General features: G+C 39.5%; 2 protein-coding genes across 2 annotated transcripts; one reads left to right on the plus strand and one right to left on the minus strand.

Moving 5' to 3' along the window:
- Window positions 1–1,464: 1,464 nt before the first annotated feature.
- LOC128737034 (complex I intermediate-associated protein 30, mitochondrial) lies at window positions 1,465–2,743 on the plus strand. Its single transcript, XM_053831584.1, has 2 exons — window positions 1,465–2,142; window positions 2,205–2,743. The coding sequence occupies exons 1-2, from the start codon at window positions 1,591–1,593 to the stop codon at window positions 2,619–2,621; spliced, it is 969 nt and encodes a 322-aa protein (XP_053687559.1). The 5' UTR covers window positions 1,465–1,590; the 3' UTR covers window positions 2,622–2,743.
- LOC128737025 (probable cardiolipin synthase (CMP-forming)) lies at window positions 2,671–4,219 on the minus strand. Its single transcript, XM_053831572.1, has 3 exons — window positions 4,113–4,219; window positions 3,253–4,041; window positions 2,671–3,185 (listed from the first exon to the last, which is right to left on the minus strand). Exons 2-3 carry the CDS (start codon window positions 3,979–3,981, stop codon window positions 2,922–2,924), a joined length of 993 nt encoding a protein of 330 aa, XP_053687547.1. The 5' UTR covers window positions 3,982–4,041; window positions 4,113–4,219; the 3' UTR covers window positions 2,671–2,921.
- Window positions 4,220–21,446: the final 17,227 nt, after the last annotated feature.

Raw genomic sequence — 21,446 nt, forward strand, 5'->3', positions numbered from 1 at the left:
TCGTCGTAAGGGGGGCCGGTTACCAACGGGACTGTGATATTATTATGCAATATATAAACACGTGTTGCGATTTGCACACCACCGCCAGCGGCGGTGGCTTCGAACGGACTGAACTCAAGACTCACGTTTATTGGCCTATCCAGCTTTTTACGCGCTATAATGGCGGACGCTATAAATTGTGTTCGTAATATTCGAACAATCTTTTTGACAACTCTGCATCCATCAAAACTGGGCACTCTTCTCATGTACGGCAGTGTTGCTCTTTCTTTCGTTTACGCAAAAGAAGGAGAGCAATAGTTTTGTTTACATTTCGCACATTTTTGCTCTCCTTCTTTGACGTAAACGAAGGAAAGAGCACGGTAGTGTTGCAAGAGAAGAGTGCCAGATTTGATGTATGCAGAGTTGTCAAAAAGATTATTCGCATATTACGAACACAATTTATAGCGGCCACCATTATAGCGCGTAAAAAGCTGGATATGTTGTACAGCACTGTTATCATTTTCCTGCTTCGGAAAAGTCGGGTATTGCCGGTTTCCGCAAACAAGTGGTACGAATTACAAGTAATAAACCCACTAGCAATAAAATTAGGTTACAAAGGGAATCAAAACAAAACACACAAAAACGTCAAACCAGAGTTGAGGTTAGGCACCGTGCAAAGGTTTATATCTCGCGTCACTTTTCATTTCGTCCAATGTAACAATTGTAAACAAATCCGGTTTATCACAACAAATTATTGCTCTTTTTAAACTCTATGTTATACAAAAACACCTGCCCAAATAGAATTATTTTGAGGTGAAAAAATTAGCATTGTCAAAATATCCAATGTGCACATTCGAATGACGAATGACTGACTGTTACTTCGGTCGTTCTCATCTGATGTCCAAAGTGCAAAAAAAAATCAAAACAAACCCAATCTGTACATTGGACGTTTAGCAAGTGAAAGTTTTTTTTCGCATTATTTATGCATTTTAAGTGAAACAAGCGGTCTAATATTGAAAAATAACCTCGAAAATAGCGTAGCACGGCAACGCACGTATTTTACGGTGATCTCGCTTAATTTATGTGCAAGAGCCTGGAAAAATAAAACCGTCCAAAGTACAGCATGAGATGGTAAACAGTCCAATGTAACTTTTTTCATAATAAACCAAAACTGCTTAGTTTTAATTAGATTTTTAAAATCTCCGTTAAATATTGAATGTTATTATTCATCAACCACGTTTAGTGAATGACTGAAAATTATTTCATTTTGAAACAATTTAAAGTTCAATTCGAAGAACTTCGATCTCGTTTTTCTCAATATGGTGGAATTGTTACATTGGACGAAATCAAAAGTGACGCGAGATATATTATTATTATAACGAGACGTTATAAAAGATTGGCAGCACTGGTCAGGTCAGTTTTTCGTTTTATTTTGTTCGCCTCATTCGCATCATTTGTATTGCACTTGCACCTTTTTAAGTAAAGCGTGTGAGAAAATCAGAAGACATCCACAGTGTTGTGTAACGTGCCCACCGAATTCTATCATACGGAACAGTTGTATATGCGAAATCCGGAATGTGTCCGCTCTTTTCTCGCTAGCAAAGACTACAAATGAATGCAATATTCAAAACTATTCGACCAAGCGTCTCTCTCGGTGGTGCGACGTTGGCTCGTTACTATTCCCACATCCTACAATCGACGTGCGGCGATAATTCCACCCGGCTATTTCTACACCCAGCAAGCAGGCAGGTAGTACCTCTGATTCCGTGCAATAATCTGTTTTGGGAGCGAGATCGCAAGGGTGGATACCAAAGCACCCAACCAAAAGTATCACGATGGCAAATGATACGGGATGGAATGCGTGAATTGAAATACGAGCTGAGCCTATTTCATGAGGAGTGGAAGGAAAGATTTGCGTCCGACCCGCTGGTCGTTTTTCGACCGGGCGAAACCGATGTAGTTTTTAATTTTGAATCAAAAGCCGACCTGGATAAGTGGATTGTTACCACAGATAAAGACCATGGAGAAGGTTACTCAGAAGCAAAGTTTGAGCTGGGTCCTTCCGGGTTCGGCTTGTTTCACGGGAAGCTGGAGTCGCGGGTCCCAAAGGATGGTCGAATTAAACGGTCCGGATATGCTAATATTACTCGTCAACGAATCAGGGTAGGTTTGAAGTGACGTGAGAGGCCATATGAGAAATACACATTAAATTTTGTTCATTTTAGAAATCGTTTAAGCGTGATGCCTTCTATGAATGGGAACAGTACAACACGCTGGTGTTAAAAGTTCGCGGTGATGGTCGCTCGTATCTTATTAATCTCGCATCGGAAGGCTATTTCGACATTTTGTGGAATGATATTTATCATTACGTGCTCTACACCCGTGGCGGTCCTCATTGGCAAATCGCTCGAATTCCGTTTTCGAAGTTTTTCTTGGCCTCGAAGGGACGAGTGCAGGATAGTCAAGGTGCGGTACCACTAAACAGAATTAGTAGTGTAGGTTTCTCTGTAGGAGCTAAAGGCGGTCACGAAGGGCAGTTTCGGTTGGAATTCGACTACATTGGGGTGGAGTTTGATCCATTACATCGGGAGGAGTTTGCTTACGAAATGTACAAACAGCAGAAGTATATTGTGGGGACATAAATAAATGTTTAATATAAAGGTGGAAATTGAAAACAACCTTTATCTAGGAGTCAAATTAAAACTTGAACTTTATTGCTATGATTTTTATGTACAATTTTGACTGGAATAACAAAATATTCAAAAACCAACACCTTATTGAATACGTCGATTGGCGCTTTCGATCAAATAAACATGCTCTTTGGAAAACAACGGGAAAATCAAATGGACCACTGACTCGATTGAAGTGGATTCAACTGAGTGATACAGTTCGACGTATTCAGCAATGAAATTACCAGAAAAAAATCGAAAGGTTAGCTTCTATTACGGCTTAGGCTGTTCCTGTTGTTTCTTCAATATTTTGTAGGTGTCTTTATTGACAATGTAACTTAAAGCAGCTGCTGCTGTGGTGACTCCCGTCAAATACCAGAGCGCATGCAAATACGGATGATCAACATAGCTCCAGATTGGTGCTCCCAGAGTGATGGCCACCGTGGCCAATTGTACGGCAGTGTTAACCTTGCTGATAAAGGTTGGCGCTAGCTGGGCAGTGGCGTGTGTCACGTCGAAATAGCGTGATAATGTACGCTGCAAATGATAAAAAAAACCTCAGTTAGTGTCAAATATTCGAATTGTTAACGTCCAACGGGTTTACCGGCTGAGGTAGACTAATGTAGCGAATTACGAATCCAGCTCCGATCAGAAATACATCGCGGAACAGGATCATTCCTGAGAGCCAGAGCGGCAGTAGTTCCACATAACTCATCGAAATTACAAGCGCGCCAACCAGTACTTTATCCGCCATTGGATCCAGAAACGAACCAAGACGACTGGCTTGACTGGGCCATCGACGAGCAATAAATCCGTCAGCCAGGTCTGTCAATCCGGCAAAAATCAGCATTCCCATAGCTAATCGAAAGTCTGACTGCACAATCACGTACCCTAGATAAGGGGACATTACGATGCGACCAACGCACAACAAATTCGGAATCGTTGCTACATTCTCTCGTTCGATTACTTCTTCCACCTTTTCTTTCACCTTATCTCTGCGAACTCGAATATCTTGGATGATAACGTTTTTTCGTTCCTTCAGCAGCTGCTTATTCTTTTCTAGTACGTTTTGCAGAAGTTCTGCTCCTTCGACAGATTTGACTGGAAAATCTTCCGGCTTTTTCAAAGGCGAATAACAACGCCTTATGTCAACTTGCGGCCATTTCGTAGTTATCAACAACTGCTGCCGGCTTACATCGATTTGCCTGTACTGTTGGGTAGTACTCAGAAATACGCAGCTCCATGCTGGTTTTAGGCAGATCCGAAGAAGTCGCCCAGTTGCTGCGGAATTGATTGCTGTTTCCGCTAGTCGCAAAAAACTGGTTGAAAGCATATCTGGTGTTTGTGTCTTTCCGTTGTGCTCTTATCGCTGCTCCCCCTTTCAAAGTTCAAACTGAAACAATAACAAAATATAAACATTACTAATTTTTGTAGTTAGAGTTGATAAATAAACAGTGTAGTTACCATTTTTCCCGGTAAGTTTGCGTAGAACCCGGCAATTTAGGTACCAGCGGCCAGAAATTTAATATTTTTGCATCTATTTTTACTCCAAACCTGCGCACTTCCGCGAGTGTCAAGATTTTTTACATAATAATTTTTGTTTACCTTGAATCCCCAATAAAAAATTACGACAGCTGGTGATTTTCCTGTCGACGTCGGTTAATCGACTCCATTGAAATCGATTAACAACCCCATAAAAAGTTTGACAGATTGCATTTTACGCGTCTACCGACGAAATCCAGCTTTTTACGAGCCATAATGGTCGACGTGTTCATAATACTTCTAGATAGAATTAACAAAAGGGCGAATGTCGCAAATGTAAACAAAACGGGTGAGAGTTATTTTTTGCTGGGCCAGCATAGGAAAATCAACCCTCACTCGGTTTGTTTACGCTTGCGACATTCGCCCTTTTGTAAATTCTATCTTCATTTGAACAGCATTTTTGACATTTCCCTAATACATCGCACGTCTTCTTTCCGTACATTTCTTTAGTTTTACCGTGAACGCGCGGAAAGAAAACGTGCGATGTATTAGGGAATTGTCAAAAATGCTGTTCAAATATTACGAACACGTCCGCCATTATGGCTCGTAAAAAGCTGGATAGAAAAACAGCGACACTGGCATTCTATATCCAGCTTTTTACGCGCTATAATGGCGGACGCTATAAATTGTGTTCGTAATATGCGAACAATCTTTTTGACATCTCTGCATACATCAAAACTGGGCACTCTTCTCCTGTACGGCAGTGTTGCTCTTTCTTTCGTTTACGCAAAAAAAGGAGAGCAATAGTTTTGTTTACATTTCGCACATTTTTGCTCTCCTTCTTTGGCGTAAACGAAAGAAAGAGCACGGTAGTGTTGCAAGAGGAGAGTCCCAGATTCGATGTATGCAGAGTTGTCAAAAAGATTGTTCACATATTACGAACACAATTTATAGCGTCCGTCATTATAGCGCGTAAAAAGCTGGATAGGGTGCTTACGACATCAACCTACCCAAGCAACCAGAAGTTCGAATATTACTTGACACGCGAACTCGAAAGTTCACAATAAGTTCAAATTCAGTTCTGTTCTTGTTGATTAGTAATGTATATCAAGTATATGTGAAACTAAATGCTTTAAGAAGTGCTGTGAGTACTTCATAGATACTTCGAAGCTATTAGGATGCTACATGAAGTTCTGAAGTAACTTTAGTTGCTAACAAGTTCTGCGTGAATTTTTCTGGCCAATTCTTTGTTTAAATTTCTGGTGATCAAACCAGTACCCAGATAACACAAAATCGTAATAGAAAGTTCACATTGAATCGTTTTCATGTCAATTTCACATTGGAATTGTATAATGATTAGAGTATGTCAAATCGAAGTGAACAATAAGTTGTTTTGCAGTCGTGCGTGTCTTCATATACAATTCATGAGTGTGAATTATAAAGCAGTATAGACGATTGCAATATTTGATTATATATTAATCATATATTCAGGAGTATTTAGTTGCGTGTTATAAAAACTGCGCAAAATAGAATAACAAATAGTTGTCAAAATTTTCGCACGTATGTCGCCTCCACTTTGGTACATGTATGTTCTTATATGGCGTGAAATCTAACTTTTTCGTTCAGATATGATTTCGTATATCTCAGTTGCAATCGAGATATCCAGCTTTTTACGAGCCATAATGGCGGACGGCGTTCGTCATATTTGAGCAGCATTTTTGACATTTCCCTAGTACATCGCACGTTTTCTTTCCGTACATTCCTTTAGTTTTACCGTGAACGCGCGGAAAGCAAACGTGCGATGTATCCAGCTTTTTACGAGCCATAATGGCGGACGTGTTCATAATATTTTAACAGCATTTTTGACATTTCCCTAATACATCGCACGTTTTCTTTCCGCGCGTTCATCGTAAAACTAAAGGAATGTACGGAAAGAAAACGTGCGATGTATTAGGGAAATGTCAAAAATGCTGCTCAAATATTACGAACCCGTCGACCATTATGGCTCGTAAAAAGCTGGATACGAACACAATTTATAGCGTCCGCCATTATAGCGCGTAAAAAGCTGGATAGACGATTGCAATATTTGATTATATCTTAATCGTATCTAGCTTTTGATACGAACCATAATGGCGGACGTGTTCGTAATATTTGAACAGCATATTTGACATTTCCCTAATACATCGCACGTTTTCTTTCCGAGCGTTCACGGTCAAACTAAAGGAATGTACGAAAAGAAAACGTGCGATGTATTAGGGAAATGTCAAAAATGCTGTTCAAATATTACGAACGCCGTCCGCCATTATGGCTCGTAAAAAGCTGGATATGTACCAAAGTGGAGGCGATATACGTGCGAAAATTTTGACAATTATTTGTAATTCTATTTTGCGTAGTTTTTATAACACGCAACTAAATACTCCTGAATATATGATTAAGATATAATCAAATATTGCAATCGTCTATACTGCTTTATAAATCACAGTCATGAATTGTATATGAAGACACGCACGACTGCAAAACAACTTATTGTTCACTTTGATTTGACATACTCTAATCATTATACAATTCCAATGTGAAATTGACATGAAAACGATTTAATGTGAACTTTCTATTACGATTTTGTGTTATCTGGGTCAGGGCTTGAAAAGGGATCGCAAGTTGAATGTGACTGCCGTGAATGCGAACTTTCCGCATTCAAACTCCGCTTTTTGAACGATCATTTGACTGTTTTTTCAATTCAGTCAAGCTGCTGCCGTCTTACAATTCATGCGGCATCTCTGCAAAAGCAAACAGTCGATCTCCCGTTTTGCTTTGCGCTTTGAGAATATAAACTGCAAACTGACTGGAAGCATACGGTGACGTATTTTTTCGTTTCTCTTTTTGTCTCCAAATCGGCTGCTCACAGTAATAGTTTGTCACCCGGACGTCGGTACGACGCAAGCAAAATATTCGTTTGTATTGGACGGAGTCCGACCGACTTCTTCCATGCACATGTAGTGGTTGTTTTTTGTAGTATTGAATCATACGATTGTGCGGTTGCTTTTCGTAAGCGTGGTGACTGCCAGTCATTTGACTGTTTTGCAGTCATTCGCTGCTCCAAACGGTAAAGGCAACTTGATCGAAACGAAAATGTTAAAAAGCTTTAGAATCCGTTCATAGTACTGCGTGCCATCGGCGTTTGACTGAGCAAACTGCCAGTTGTGTTATGCATAGCGTTCGTATTCCATCACTAAACGGACGGTGTGAACTTGAATGCGCGTTGGTGGGACTGCGGTAGAAAAAAAGGATCGGTCGAAGCCCTGATCTGGGTTTTAACTTTTAAACAAAATGTCGAACGCAAATCAATTCAATAGTAATCTACAAGGTGATAACACCTTTCAAATAAGCGTAATAGCAAACGAATCGTCTCAGCCATCTCCGAAAAACAGACGACTAAAGTAAAGCAGCACACACACACACACACACACACACACACACACACACACACACACACACACACACACACACACACACACACACACACACACACACACACACACACACACACACACACACACACACACACACACACACACACACACACACACACACACACACACACACACACACACACACAACGAGCCATAATGGCGGACGTGCTCGTAATATTTGAACAGCACTAGACATTTTCCTAATCCAGCTTTTTGCGAGCCATAATGGCGGACGTGTTCGTAATATTTGAACGGCATCTTTGACATTTCACTAATACATCGCACGTTCACGGTAAAACTAAAGGAATGTACGGAAAGAAAACGTGCGATGAGGTGCAATCGAGATATACAAACCAAATGAAGATGGAATTAACAAAAGGGCGAATGTCGCAAGCGTAAACAAACCGAGTGAGGGTTGATTTTCCTATGCTGGCCCAGCAAAAAATAACTCTCACTCGTTTTGTTTACATTTGCGACATTCACCCTTTTGTTAATTCTATCTAGAAATGGTTTACTGGGTCACTTCGTTTCACTCGACTGCCAGCAGTCTGATTTGGGCCCGCTGTCAAATTTTGAGCCCAGGACATCCTGTCGCTGACGTTCACTGCATCTCGTTATAGAGATGTCGATGGGGTGGAGCCAATCGAGAAGCGAGAGTTGTCAAAAGGGAGCCAATCGAACACGCAAACTTGTTGCTTAAATGTTCGATTAACAAATATTGAAATAGTTATGAAATCTACTTAAGCTGTTGTCATGCACCTTGAATATTATACTCGGACACAGTGTGTATAAAGCTTTGCGATGCATTTTACACTGATTAAGTTAAAAGATATATCGCTCTATTGTGCAAAATTGATGTAAACAAAACAGAAGCGGATCATGTTGAAAACAATCAAGTCACACTGCTACAGCATTTTGCTCCGCAGCAAGTGCTGGCAGTTTTTGTACACTGATGCCAAATCGTTGGCTTTAGTTTCCGCGTATCTTTTATTGTGAGTATTTCTAGGTTATACTATCGACGGAAGTAATGGAACCATACTAATAAAATTAAGCTTCAATAAAACACGTATGAACTTGCTCCAAATATTTTAATACATAGTTAGGATTTTTTTATTACAGATTTTACCTTTTGTTTTGTGAGACATGTAGTTTTCATAATTCCATCCTAAATGAAATATCTTGTCATAACCAAGAAAAACAACATACTGAAAACGCATTGTCGGCAGTAAAAATTCTGGCCAGATAGGTCCTAAGAAAATGGATAGCTATGCTTTTGACTGTGTTCCAGAGTTTTGACATAAGTTTAATTCCTTCTGCCTGAACGGTTTGAACCGCTTTGGATTTAAACAACTTGTATAAAACTAGGAAAGTGTGCTAATGTGGCAGCACAGCAACTGAGAGTTGTCATCTTGCAACTTGTAAGTATGTTTGTAATATTTCAAATGGAACTTAAGTAATATTATTGCAATTGTTGTAACTTGAAGCGTTGTAAGAATTCATTTATGGTTGAAACACGAGTTGAAAGTTCATTCACTGCCGACAATCCGTTTTTTACACATTTCCTATTACTGTTCATTCCATTATCGATAACAAAAACATTTTCTAGATGTCCGGTTTGATTAAATATGACTCGTCAATCTTTAACTTGTGATATATTTCTTAGAAAGATTTCGTAGTCTGTTTTCTATTAAAATGTTTCATTAAATTATTTGTGTTTGTTTTGTCATGTTTCGTCAGTTAAAAATTTAACAAATTATTCGATTGAACTCCAAAATATGTGTCAATCAAATTGACACTAAAACAGAAACTTAACTTTATCGTTAGTGACTAGAAAACATACATATTTGTTTATCATTTACTAGCAAAAAGTTCTATTCCTTTTGAATGAAACTTCTATTATTGGTTGCAATGTTTATTCTTAGTTCAATATGATGTCCCTTTACAAAGGTGTGATTCAAATGTGTCTATATGGAAGTAAGTATAATGTAAGGCCCTAGTTGGTAATTCAGTTTATTTTAATTTCAAAGGACTAACATTTGCTTTATCATGGTTTTGTTTTCAAATTGCCATCTATAATGTAGTTTTTTGTTCTGTTTAATTTCTGCCAATCACAACCACCGTTTGCTGTCAGTTTACTGTTAAACTTCCACGGTTGACATGTTTAAACCATTGTTTCCTGTGCTTTCTTCTGCTCCGATGTGGTAATTTGCTCGTGTTCTATTCTAAACTACAAAATTATGTTTCTTTGGATTGTGATCTTCAACTGAAACGAGTTGTTTTTCCTGTGTTACAAAACTTTTTGTGTACTTACAACTATTGGCAGTATTCTTCTCAGTTGACATATGGTTAAAAAGGTATGCTTTTAGTGTTTGTGTCACAAACTAGGTCCGAAAAGACTCGATTTTGCTTTATTTTCTTCTGAAGAACACATTAAACATCAATATGCATCCATAAACAATGGAAGCTGGTTCGTTCCGAAAACAATACCAAGCAACTATTTCGCGACTAACGCTTGAAAAGGACCAATAAATCAACGGTAAACAAATTGAGCGGGAGCTCGTTGCTTGACTAGGTTAGTCCAGCAAAAAATCCAGCTTTTTACGAGCCATAATAAGGTTTTGCAAGGTGACGTCACGAATGAACCGGAATGAACGCAATTCACCCATCTGACATCCACTCGAGGTTTGTTTACTATTTGTTATGCGAAAGCGATATGCATAAATTGGAGTTAAACGTATTAAAAGCGTAGGGTAACCAACCTATTTTGGACCCCATCAGCAGCTGTACATAATTTGGACACTTCCATTTGATTTTGCTGTAAGTGTCCAAATTATGTACAGCTGCTAAAGGGGTCCAAAATACGTTGGTTACCCTATTATCCAGCAGTGTCGCCCTCAAAACTACTCGGAATGGCAGCTTTGTGCTTTTCCGACTGCCGTTAAGACCTTTAAGCAATATTCAGTTTCAATATGTCAACCCATGTTCTAAGTCCATGTAAACAAACCACTGATAGACGTCAAAGAAGTGAGGTTATGCTCGCCCGTGCAAAACCTTATGGTGGACGTGTCCGTAATATTTGAACAGAATTTTTGACATTTCCCTAATAGATCATTACACGGGAGCTCCTAACCACACTTTTTCGACAGCACTTGGTGGTTTGTTTACATGGTGTTAAAGTTTGAATTGAATTTTCTATCTTTGTCCGGCAGATAATGATCAAGAATTATAGTTTTTATTTATGAGAAAGCACCTTACATGCATTTTAAAGCAACTGATGCAGTAATCCTTCACGAAATTTTAAATCGAAACTGCTGGATGTAACAAAAAACATGTAAACAAACCACCAAGTGGTGTCATTTGACGGCAAAATGACGTCATCGCAAAATGATCTATACGACGAACGTTTTCTTTCCGCGCGTTCACGGTAAAACTAAAGGAATGTACGGAAAGAAAACGTGCGATGAACTAGGGAAATGTCAAAGATGCTGTTTAAATATTACGAACTCGTCCGCCATTATGGCTCGTAAAAAGATGGATAACTCTCGGTCAGTTTGTTTACATTTGTCGCATTTGACTGATCGAGATGATTTGACAGTAAAAACGGTAGAAACAACAAATTTTCCTCAACAATTCTGTCGATTACGAAGCATTTAGCTTTAAATTTTGAAGCAATCTAGTTGCCTGGTATTATATTAGAATATTGATGTTTAAGTTAATTGCGATGTGTTTTCTTTTTTTCTGTTCTGTTTATTCGGATGGTGTCAGTTTAGAGAAGGAAAAATGAGAAAATGTATTGCAGCTTATCCGCTCAAAGTTGGTTGTCAATTTACACTAAAAATGTACCCGACTCAGAGTTCGCCTTGTTCACAACTATGCAAACAAAAAAAAAAACAAAAAAAAAATTATAAAGCGTCCAATTTTTGTTAAATTTTTTACCACAAACGACAATTAGGTTAAATTTTTACCGAGTAGACAACAAATATATCACTAGGTCTGGTTCGACAATTGTTAAGAATTGCTTTGATTTCAACTTTTTTGAATGTTGCGGCTTGAAAAATTTCTGCGGTAGAACTGTAACCACTGTTCGCCCCTCAAACTATACTACAGACTACTAGGTAAATTATCTATAAAAGAAGTGAATCTTTTCTTCTTCTGTGAATAAGTGCCCGTGTGAGAGTGCTTTGGTTTTAGAAAAATCGCTTTACATTGTTATGTTTTCTCATGTATACAACGATAACGCCCATTTTGATTAGCTTTTCGCAGGAAGAGGCTAGGATGCGTTTATCACTGTGCGTATCATTATGTGTCATTTTTGACAAGCTAGCTGTCAAAAGGGGCACAACAGATGCATTGTTATGTATCGGTTTTGCATAACTACAAATTCAAAACGAAGAGTCCAGAACGGCAAACGAATCAGGCAAGAGGACGGCGTATTCAACGGCGCCCTCTTCATCTTCCAAGGGCGAAGCAGGAAATGGTTCCACGGCTGTCACCGAGCGAACACTGGGAGGAGCCCGGCGCGACGAGCGAGACCGTAGGCGCCGGGGACGTTCATACAGCTGGTGATGCTGCATGTGATGGGGCCCAGTTGCATCCTCGCCGTCCGATTCATTTTCTCCCTCATCATCGCCCTCGTGTTCCAGTTCCTGCTCCTCGTTATCATCATCATCCTCCTCGGTACCAGCGGCTGATTCCTGGTGCTGCCGGTTTATGGTGACAGAATAGATCCCGGTTGGGTTTAGAAACGGTTGGGGACGATTAGTATGTTGTAACATTGGTGGCAATGAACTGTTGGATTCAGATTCTATCAACTCTGCCAGAGTAGAAGACGAATTCAACAGATGCAGTTGACACCATTTAGAGTAAAGGTTTTAATAAGATGAGAGCATGGCGATAAGAAGCGTGGTGAAAACGGTGGAAAGCGAATTTGGTAACTGTGTTGATAATATGGTATCGAATAATTATTGTAGAAAAGTTTTCCAGCTTTCTGGATCCCAAAACCGAGAGAAGGCTATCCATTAAATAAAAAGAAACATTTTGTGGTTGACTGTTTGAATCTCGATATTGATTGTGGTTTACAGAAAGCTGGACGTAATTTATTGTTTGTGAAGCCTTTGGTAAATCTAATTCAAGTTGGATAGTCACAGCTGAGTTATTGAATTTTAGTTTTCATTCCTTTTTTTAGCAATTGCCAAGAATAGACCAGGCAATTTTTCACAGCTGTTACCATCCAAAATTATGATACTACTAAGTCCAATATGTTATTCGATCTGAATATGATGGATGATTCAAATCTACGTTGCGGTTGCATCTGTATCGGATCGTTGTAGCTCGTGGTCGATCTATCAAAATTCGGCGTGGATTTTCGCAGTACAGCTCAATCAGGTATATACTAAATCATGCCAATCATTCCATAGTTTTATATCATTCTCGTGTATTGTAATACGGTAGATAAAAAGATGAAAAATATGATGCTGAGTTGTCAGTTATAAGGACATTCAGAACGCGAGGTAAATAAGGTTAAAACAATTATAAGTGAAATGTGGAAGAAAATAGATGGAAAGTGAAAAAACAACCTATAATAACCGTGGTTGAAACTATAGAAAACAGGCATGCTTAAAACACCGAATCGATTTTGCACGGAAAGCACATTTGCCTACAGACACGCAACCAAAAACAATTCCATATTACCCTTTTACATCAGTGTCTATTGGCAAATCAATGACCCGGTAATATTTTTAACCCCGGTGCTTAATGGCTTCCTCAAACACTGGAGATGAGTGTTTCCTGTTTTTTCAATACTTAACTTTGGTGTTGAAACAAGGACATGGAGGGATGCTTGGTACCTGGAATTTCAGATCACAGATCCCTAAATTTCGTGGGTTGCGACAAGATACTGCTCGATCAGTTAGAACCCCGAATGTTTGGCATCGTGGCATTGTATCTGTCGCAAAAACGAGAAGGTGTTGAGGATCCGTGGCGGCTAGGCTCAATTTTACCGGAGTGGTGGAGCGACCAACGGTTCGCGTAATTAACTGGAAGGCGAGCAACGAGAGCATGTGTATGTTGAGGATAACATCCTATGTGCAGCTGGAGGCAGTGTTCTGCACGGGACATCAAGATCGTCATCGGGGATATGAACACTCGGATCGGCAGGGAAGCAATTAACGGCTTTTAACGAGCCATAATGGCGGACGTGTTCGTAATATTTGAACAGCATTTTTGATATTTCAGTAATACATCGTACGTTTCTTTCCGCAAGTTCCTTTGGCTTTGTCATGAACACCCGGAAACAAAACGTGCGATGTATTACTGAAATGTTATTGCTCTTTGCATTGAAAGTTGGATTTTGAACACACTTGTCCAGTCACACATTTTGTAGGTGAGAAATGTTGCCAAAATTTCGTGGGAAAAAAACCATGAATATCTTGGTTGATTTCTATTTAAATTCTAATGCTTACGTAGAGTTGTTATCGACGCTAAGAATAATATAAAAATAGTTTCTAAATACATAATTCCACTCATAATTTATAACTTGAATAAATATACAGCATATATGTAATAAATGAAAAATTAAATACTATTTGCTATTCCTACAACTGGTACTGGCGCCAGTGCTAAATCAAATGTCAGCTCAGATGGGAGAGTTGTAATGATGGGAAATGTCGGTCAAAATCTATAACGATTATTGATAAAGTTTTGTTATCGTTAATAATTAATAACGATAATATGGCAGTATAAGCAAAAATACGTAAGAAATAGAACAAAAATGTTAAAATATCAACAAGCCAAGAAGAAGATTTCACTTTAAACCCTCCAATTTTCGATATTCTTCCGTGACGATAAAGTTTGAGGGTATTATCGATATAAGATTACTAGCGATATTATCAGTAGCACACTTTTCATCACAGTTTTGAAGGTTGCACTTAATAACTGTGCAGTCCAATTGAGTGTGAAGAGCGCAATAAATATTACGAACACGTCCGCCATTCTGGCTCGTGAAAAGTCTGCACACCGATACTAACCTATAAACATAAACTTTGCAGTTTCCCAAGACCTGGTGATCCGAAGTACTATTTTCCCGCAAAGATATCCTCAAACCCACCCGAAGATCACCTGACCAACGAACAACGAACGAAATCAACTATCCAGCTTTTTCCGAGCCATAATGGCGGAAGGCATAATCCGTGTTCGTATTATTTTAATATAGTCTTTTTGACATTTCTGATTACATCGCACCTCGCACAATTCCTTCCCCCACGTTCTTAAGGCAAAACTAAAGGAATGTTGGTAAAGAAAATGTACGATGTGAATAGCAATGTCAAAAGGTGTGTTAAAATATTGCTAATTGCAAGCAAAATTGTCCAATCAATAAGTGTCAATAAGTAAAAGGGCTATTTTAGCTTAAATCGTTTCGGTCCCTTTGGCGCACTTATCCAGCTTTTTACGAGCCATAATGGCGGACGTGTTCGTAATATTTGAACAGCATTTTTGACATTTTCCTAATACATCGCACGTTTTCTTTCCGCGCGTTCACGGTAAAACTAAAGGAATGTACGGAAAAAAAACGTGCGATGTATTAGAGAAATGTCAAATATGCTGTTCAAATATTATGAACACGTCCGCCATTATGACTCGTAAAAAGCTGGATTGCTTGGAATGTAACGAAAAAGTGCGCCGAAGATACCGAAACGATTTACTGTAAAATAGCACTTTTACTATTTGAGCGAAATCGCACTTTCGAGGCTACAATTTTCCTTGTAATCAGCAATAATACGAACATGGATTATGCTTTCAGCCATTATGGCTCGTAAAATGCATTTTCACCTGAACTAGGGCTGTGCATTTGGCAACATGTGAGCGAAGTCGCGTCGTTCAGTTGGCTGCGAAGTCTGTCGGTAGAGAATGGTCAAGTCTTAAAACCATTATGCCCGAGGCTTTAACTTTTTTCTATCATTCTCTCTTACCCAATTTTCCGCTCTTGCCCTTCATGTCTTGTCCCTCCTTGAGATACTATCAACACCTTTGTTACACCACTTTCTTTCATCATTCTCTCCGTCCATTGAAATTGTAAACTTTATTAAAAGGTCAAAACAACAAACATGAGGGTTTTTTTGTTTATTAGAGATGTTTTAAACCAAAACGGTTCATTCGCTTGTAATCTTCTATCCAGCTTTTTACGAGCCATAATGGCGGACGTGTTCGTAATATTTGAACATCATTTTTGACATTTCCCCAAAACATCGCACGTTTTTTTTCAGCGCGTTCACGGTAAAACTAAAGGAATGTACGGAAAGAAAACGTGCGATGTATTAGGGAAATGTCAAAGCATTTTTGACATTTCCCCAATACATCGCACGTTTTCTTTCCGCGCGTTCACGGTAAAACTAAAGGAATGTACGGAAAGAAAATGTGCGATGTATTGAGGAAATGTCAAAAATGTTGTTTAAGTATTACGAACGCGTCCACCATTATGGCTCGTAAAAAGCTGGATAAAAAAGGATTTCTGTCTGTCTGTCTGTCTGTCCGTATGTTCCTTATAGAATCGAAAACTACTGAACCAATCGGCGTGAAAATCTGAATGTAGAGGTTTTTGGGGCCAGGAAAGGTTTTAGTGATGGTTAGAGACCCCTCCCCTCACTAAGAGGGGGGGCTCCCATACAAATGAAACACAAATTCAATCAAGCAAATAGAACAAAATTTGGCATCTGGGTGTTTTCGGTGACAAGAATTTATTCTATGGTAAATTGAGACCCCTCCCCTCTTTATAAGGAGAATTATAACTCCTCTCCCCTTTAAGAGGGGGAGATTTCTATGATAAATTGGGACTCCTACTCTCTTTAGGAGGGGGGGCTCCCATACAAATGAAATTCAAATTTCCTCATAACTCGAGAATTAATCAGGCAAATGGAACCAAATTTGGCATGTGAAAGTTTTCGAGGGCAAGAATATTTTCTATGGTGAATTAGAACCCCTTCCCACTTTAAGAGGGGGGGGGCTCCTATACAAACGAAATACAAATTTCCCCATAACTCGAGAACTAATCAAGCAAATGGAACCAAATTTGGCACGTGGGTGTTTTTGGAGACAAAAATTTTTTCTATGAGGAATTGGATCCCCTCCCCACTTTAAGAGGGTGGGCTTCCATACAAATGAAATGCAAATTTCCTCTTATCTCGAGAACTAATCAAGCAAATGGAACAAAATTTGGCATGTGGGAGTTTTAGATGGCAGAAATTTTTTCTATGGTGAATTACGACCCCTTCCCCTTTTAAGAGGGGGGCTTCCATACAAATGCAATTCAAATTTCCTTATAACTTGAGAACTAATCAAGCAAATGGAACCAAATTCGGCATGTGGGAGATTTTGGAGTCTTGAATTTATTTTACGATAGTTAGAGACCTCTCACCCCTGTGGTAGGGGGATATGGACTCTCATGCAAATAAAACAGAAATTTTTGCGTAACTCAAAAACTAATCGAACTCGAGAAATTTTAGACTTTTTCATAAAACATTAGTCAATAACATTAGATAATTCAACGCGAGACGGCCGCAGGCCGCGAGTGTTGCCGGCGGTAGAGATCGCTTCTATCTAGGTTTATTTATTTTCCTAGATCTACTGACCTCTATTACTTTCCTTCAGTTAGATCACCCGTGCGAAATAGCACTTTCTACGAAAAGATTTTCCGTGAAATGGTACATCCCACGTAAGGTTTTTCGCGAAATGGTATTCTGCGAAACTCTATATTCGCGTTATAGTCAACCGAGAATTGGTGTTCCGCAAAATGGTTTGTAATGATGGCGAATATTTAAATGCTATCCGCTTTATTTTATCAGGCTGAGCCATGGGGGTAGTTGGTTTTCTACTTTACTGTGAGGAAAATTTGTATATTAAAACACCTCTCCTCAGAAACTTGCAAAACTCGAGATTGTAACAAAGGTCATCCGAGATTCACGATTTCTGTACAACACAGTTTAATTTGTGGCAATCCAGCTTTTTACGAGCCATAATGGCGGACGTGTTCGTAATATTTGAACAGCATTTTTGACATTTCCCTAATACATCGCACGTTTTCTTTCCGTACATTCCTTTAGTTTTACCGTGAACGCGCGGAAAGAAAACGTGCGATGTTTTGGGGAAATGTCAAAAATGCTGTTCAATTATTACGAACACGTGTTGCGTGATGTACATTGGCGCTACTTAAGTAAATTTACTTTGGAATGATCCATATGCAAAGCGAACTACTATGAGAAGGTAAAATAAGCATTAAGAGTATTGATGAAATGTTATTTTTAACCAATTTACTGAGCGATCGTGCAAGTGGAACAAAAGTAGCACAATGTTATATGACAAACAAAAACTACATGGCTGGAAATTATGCACAGTTGAACAAAATTCACTTCATGTGAAACTCACTTCTTTAGGTAAGTTTTGCAAGATCAATAGCTCGGCAATTCAGAAAACACTGATTTTATACAACATGTGAGAAAAACCTCGTTTGTTAAACGGCAGGCTAATGCATACCGTCGGTGTTTCGCGTATTCAGCTTTTTACGAGCCATAATGGCGAACGCGTTCGTAATATTTGAACAGCGTTTTTCACATTGCCCTAATACATCGTACGTTTTCTTTCCGCGCGTTCACGGTAAAACTAAAGGAATGTACGGAAGGAAAACGTGTGATGTACTAGGGAAATGTCATGCTGCTCAAATATTACGAACACGTCCGCCATTATGGTTCGTAAAAAGTTGGATAGGCCCCAAAGTGGTTCTCAATCTCTTATCCAGCAGCTGCAATCCCAATCTTTGCGTGGTATCATTCGGTATCCAACTTTTTTCGAGCCATAATGGCGGATGGCATAATCCGTGTTCGTAATCTTTGAACAGCATTTTTGACATTTCTCTAATACATCCCACGTTTTCTTTCCGCACATTCCTGGTGGGGTGGATTACGGCTAAAGGTGTTGGCAATTTAGTCTTCATCGATGGCATAATGGATCAAAATGTCTGTTTGGACATTTTAAAGCAAAATTTGAAGTCAAGTGCCCACAAAATGAGATTTAGTCAGTGGTTCAAGTTTTTTTTCCTGTGTGGACTCATCACTGCGACCAGTATAGTTGATCTATTGTGATAACGCCCGGGTGTTTGCTATATAACCTGCACTGCATTTCTTTTTGCTATAATCGCTATTGAATGAGCGATATGCTTATTAAATTTTATGCGTGCTTGTGTGTATTGGGGTTTACCCTTCCTTCAAAGCTTGATCTACCTTACCCACCTATTCCTCACTGCCAGTACTATCCCATATTATAGCCGTCCCTGGCGAGGGCTCATTCGTTCCTCTGACACTTAACTATAGGAGGGACTTTTGCACTGTCAAGAGGCTTCAGTGGGAAAATATAGAATTCAGTATGAAGGAAGGGTAAACGAGGGGGGCCTGAGAATAAACCCATGCTAAAGTCACTTGATATCGAATGGCTTGATTCTACTAAGATTCAAGTTGGTTCAAGTTTTACTGAGACAATGACCCAAAGCACAAAGCGCTTAAGAAACGCACATGGTTACTTTACAACAGCTCAAAACTTATTGATACTCCACCACAATATCTCCAGACAATAAACTTTTGGGATATTTCGACAAGAAAGTTATAAACCATCCAATTTTTAACAAAAATGATTTTAGAAAGCACTTGATGGACGAATGGGACCAAATTTCCACCTTATACACGAAAAAACTTGCATAATTCCGTACGAATAGGGAATTGTATCACTGTACGCTCCCAATGGGATACCACATTGACTCAAATCAATACATACTACCGGTACATGTGTGTTCAAAACTATCGACGGCTTCTAAAACGTTGTACAACCATGTTTTCTCTATCCCTTTCGCTATTCTTTATTTTGAATCATATGGAAGATCCGGAATAAGTATATCCTCTATAATCAACCATTTCAGCGTATTTAAGCACAAGTTTAGGTACCTTTGGGACCACTAAACGATGAAGGAGGAAATAAAGCGTTTGGAAAAACTAACAAAGTACTGTTACAATACTTGTTGTATTCTTCTCATCAAATTCCAGGCTCGTCGGCCCGATTTCCCGCTTGAATGCGCCGCTGGGTCTCTAGCGTTGTAGTCCGTGGTTACCAGCGATCCCAAAAACACGAACTCATCTACCACAACTTTAGTTCGTTTCCGTCAACGGTTACTCGTCAGAATCACGCGTAAGAATAGATACTGAGAGCTCAGCTGCTTTCATGACGTTAGATGGACTGAAGTGAAGCAAGGGGATGCACTCTCTAGCCTACTATTCAACATTGTCTTGGAAGGTGCAATATGAAGAATAAATGTCGATAGGAACGGGCCTATCACCACGAAATATCATGCTTGGTTTTACAGATGACGCCGATATCACCGCAATCAACCTTAGAGCAGTGGAAGAGACTTTTAAGCTTTTGAAATTGGAAGTAGCGCGATTTATTATTAACGAAGTACATGGTTCTTGACAGGGATTATAGAAGTCAAAATGGTGTTGGTGCCGAGGTGGAGCCGGATGGGGAACGGTATGAATTAGTGGCTCATGACATGTGGCAACGAAGTAAGAGGATGAAGTACAGCTGCGAATCGGGCTTTCTACGGATTACGTAGTCAGTTGAAATTCCGTAGTTTGCAAATTCGCATTAAACTGGAGCTTTACATAACACTTATCCTCCCGGTGGCCCTTTTTGGACATGAATCATGGACGCTAAAGGATGATGAACGACGAGCTCTTGGGGTTTTTTGAGCGTAAAGTTTTGCGATGGAGTGTAGCGCAGACGCATGAACCACGAGCTGTATCAAGTACACAAATATGCTGATATAGGGACGGTAGTACAATGTGACAGGCTGCGGTGGGCTGGGTACGTGGCCTGATTGCTCTATGAAAGAGTAACCAAAACTATTTTTAGCAAAAAACCATGAATAGGCCGCAGTTCTCTCAATAAATTCAATAAATGTGCGCTGTCGAAGACGATTCACGTTCTGCTGGTGTTAGAAGCGATTGGAGAACGACAGCCCATGGCCGACAGTACTGGAGGACCATAATTCGTTCGGTGCAGGATCAGTAACGGTAAATCAGGTTTGTTTTTTTTTTATTGTCCAATTCGATTCAAAATTTCGTGTGAAATGTGACTACATTTTATTAAATAGATTACCAAGCTTTGAGAAACACAAGAAGCGAATTGTGAATGCGCTAATCATGCAGCGGTTAAAAGATGAAAACAAACAGGCATAAATTAGCCGTCTGGATATGAATCTAGAGAGAGTTAAAATAGAAAGATACTAAGTGATATGTGACGGTGGCTGCTAGTCTAGCGAGCAGAAAACCAAAACAGTATACACAGGAATGGATCAACGGATATACTGAGATAAACTGGCTGAACGCGTCACGTTCTGGCTTAGTTAACTTTTGGTTTTTGGTTCTTATTTCATAAATACCCATTGATCAGCTGTACCGTTTGCAGTATCCGCAGCTGCAGCATTTGCCGGAGTAGAAGATACGTTGCTGGACTGCTGCTCGTCGGCCGGTCCGACGGCGGCTACACTTGCTGGCGTTTCATGATGTTGTTGTTGTGGTTGTTGAAGTGAAGTTGATGGTTGATTTGGAATAGGATTATTACTAGCGCTTGGATCGTTATTATCGCGACTGAGAGGATTTTTACTAATTATCGGTGAAGTGGCGGTGATGTGATTTTTTGGGACTTTCTTATTAACCTTTTGATGATTGAGAGCTACAAGGCTAGTGTTAGAAGGATTACCTGGTGACGGGGACAGTGGCGCGGCACCTGAACGCCACGGTGGCCACAGTGG

The sequence above is a fragment of the Sabethes cyaneus genome, chromosome 1 (genome assembly GCF_943734655.1).
Source record: "Sabethes cyaneus chromosome 1, idSabCyanKW18_F2, whole genome shotgun sequence".
Taxonomy (NCBI): Eukaryota; Metazoa; Arthropoda; class Insecta; order Diptera; family Culicidae; genus Sabethes; species Sabethes cyaneus.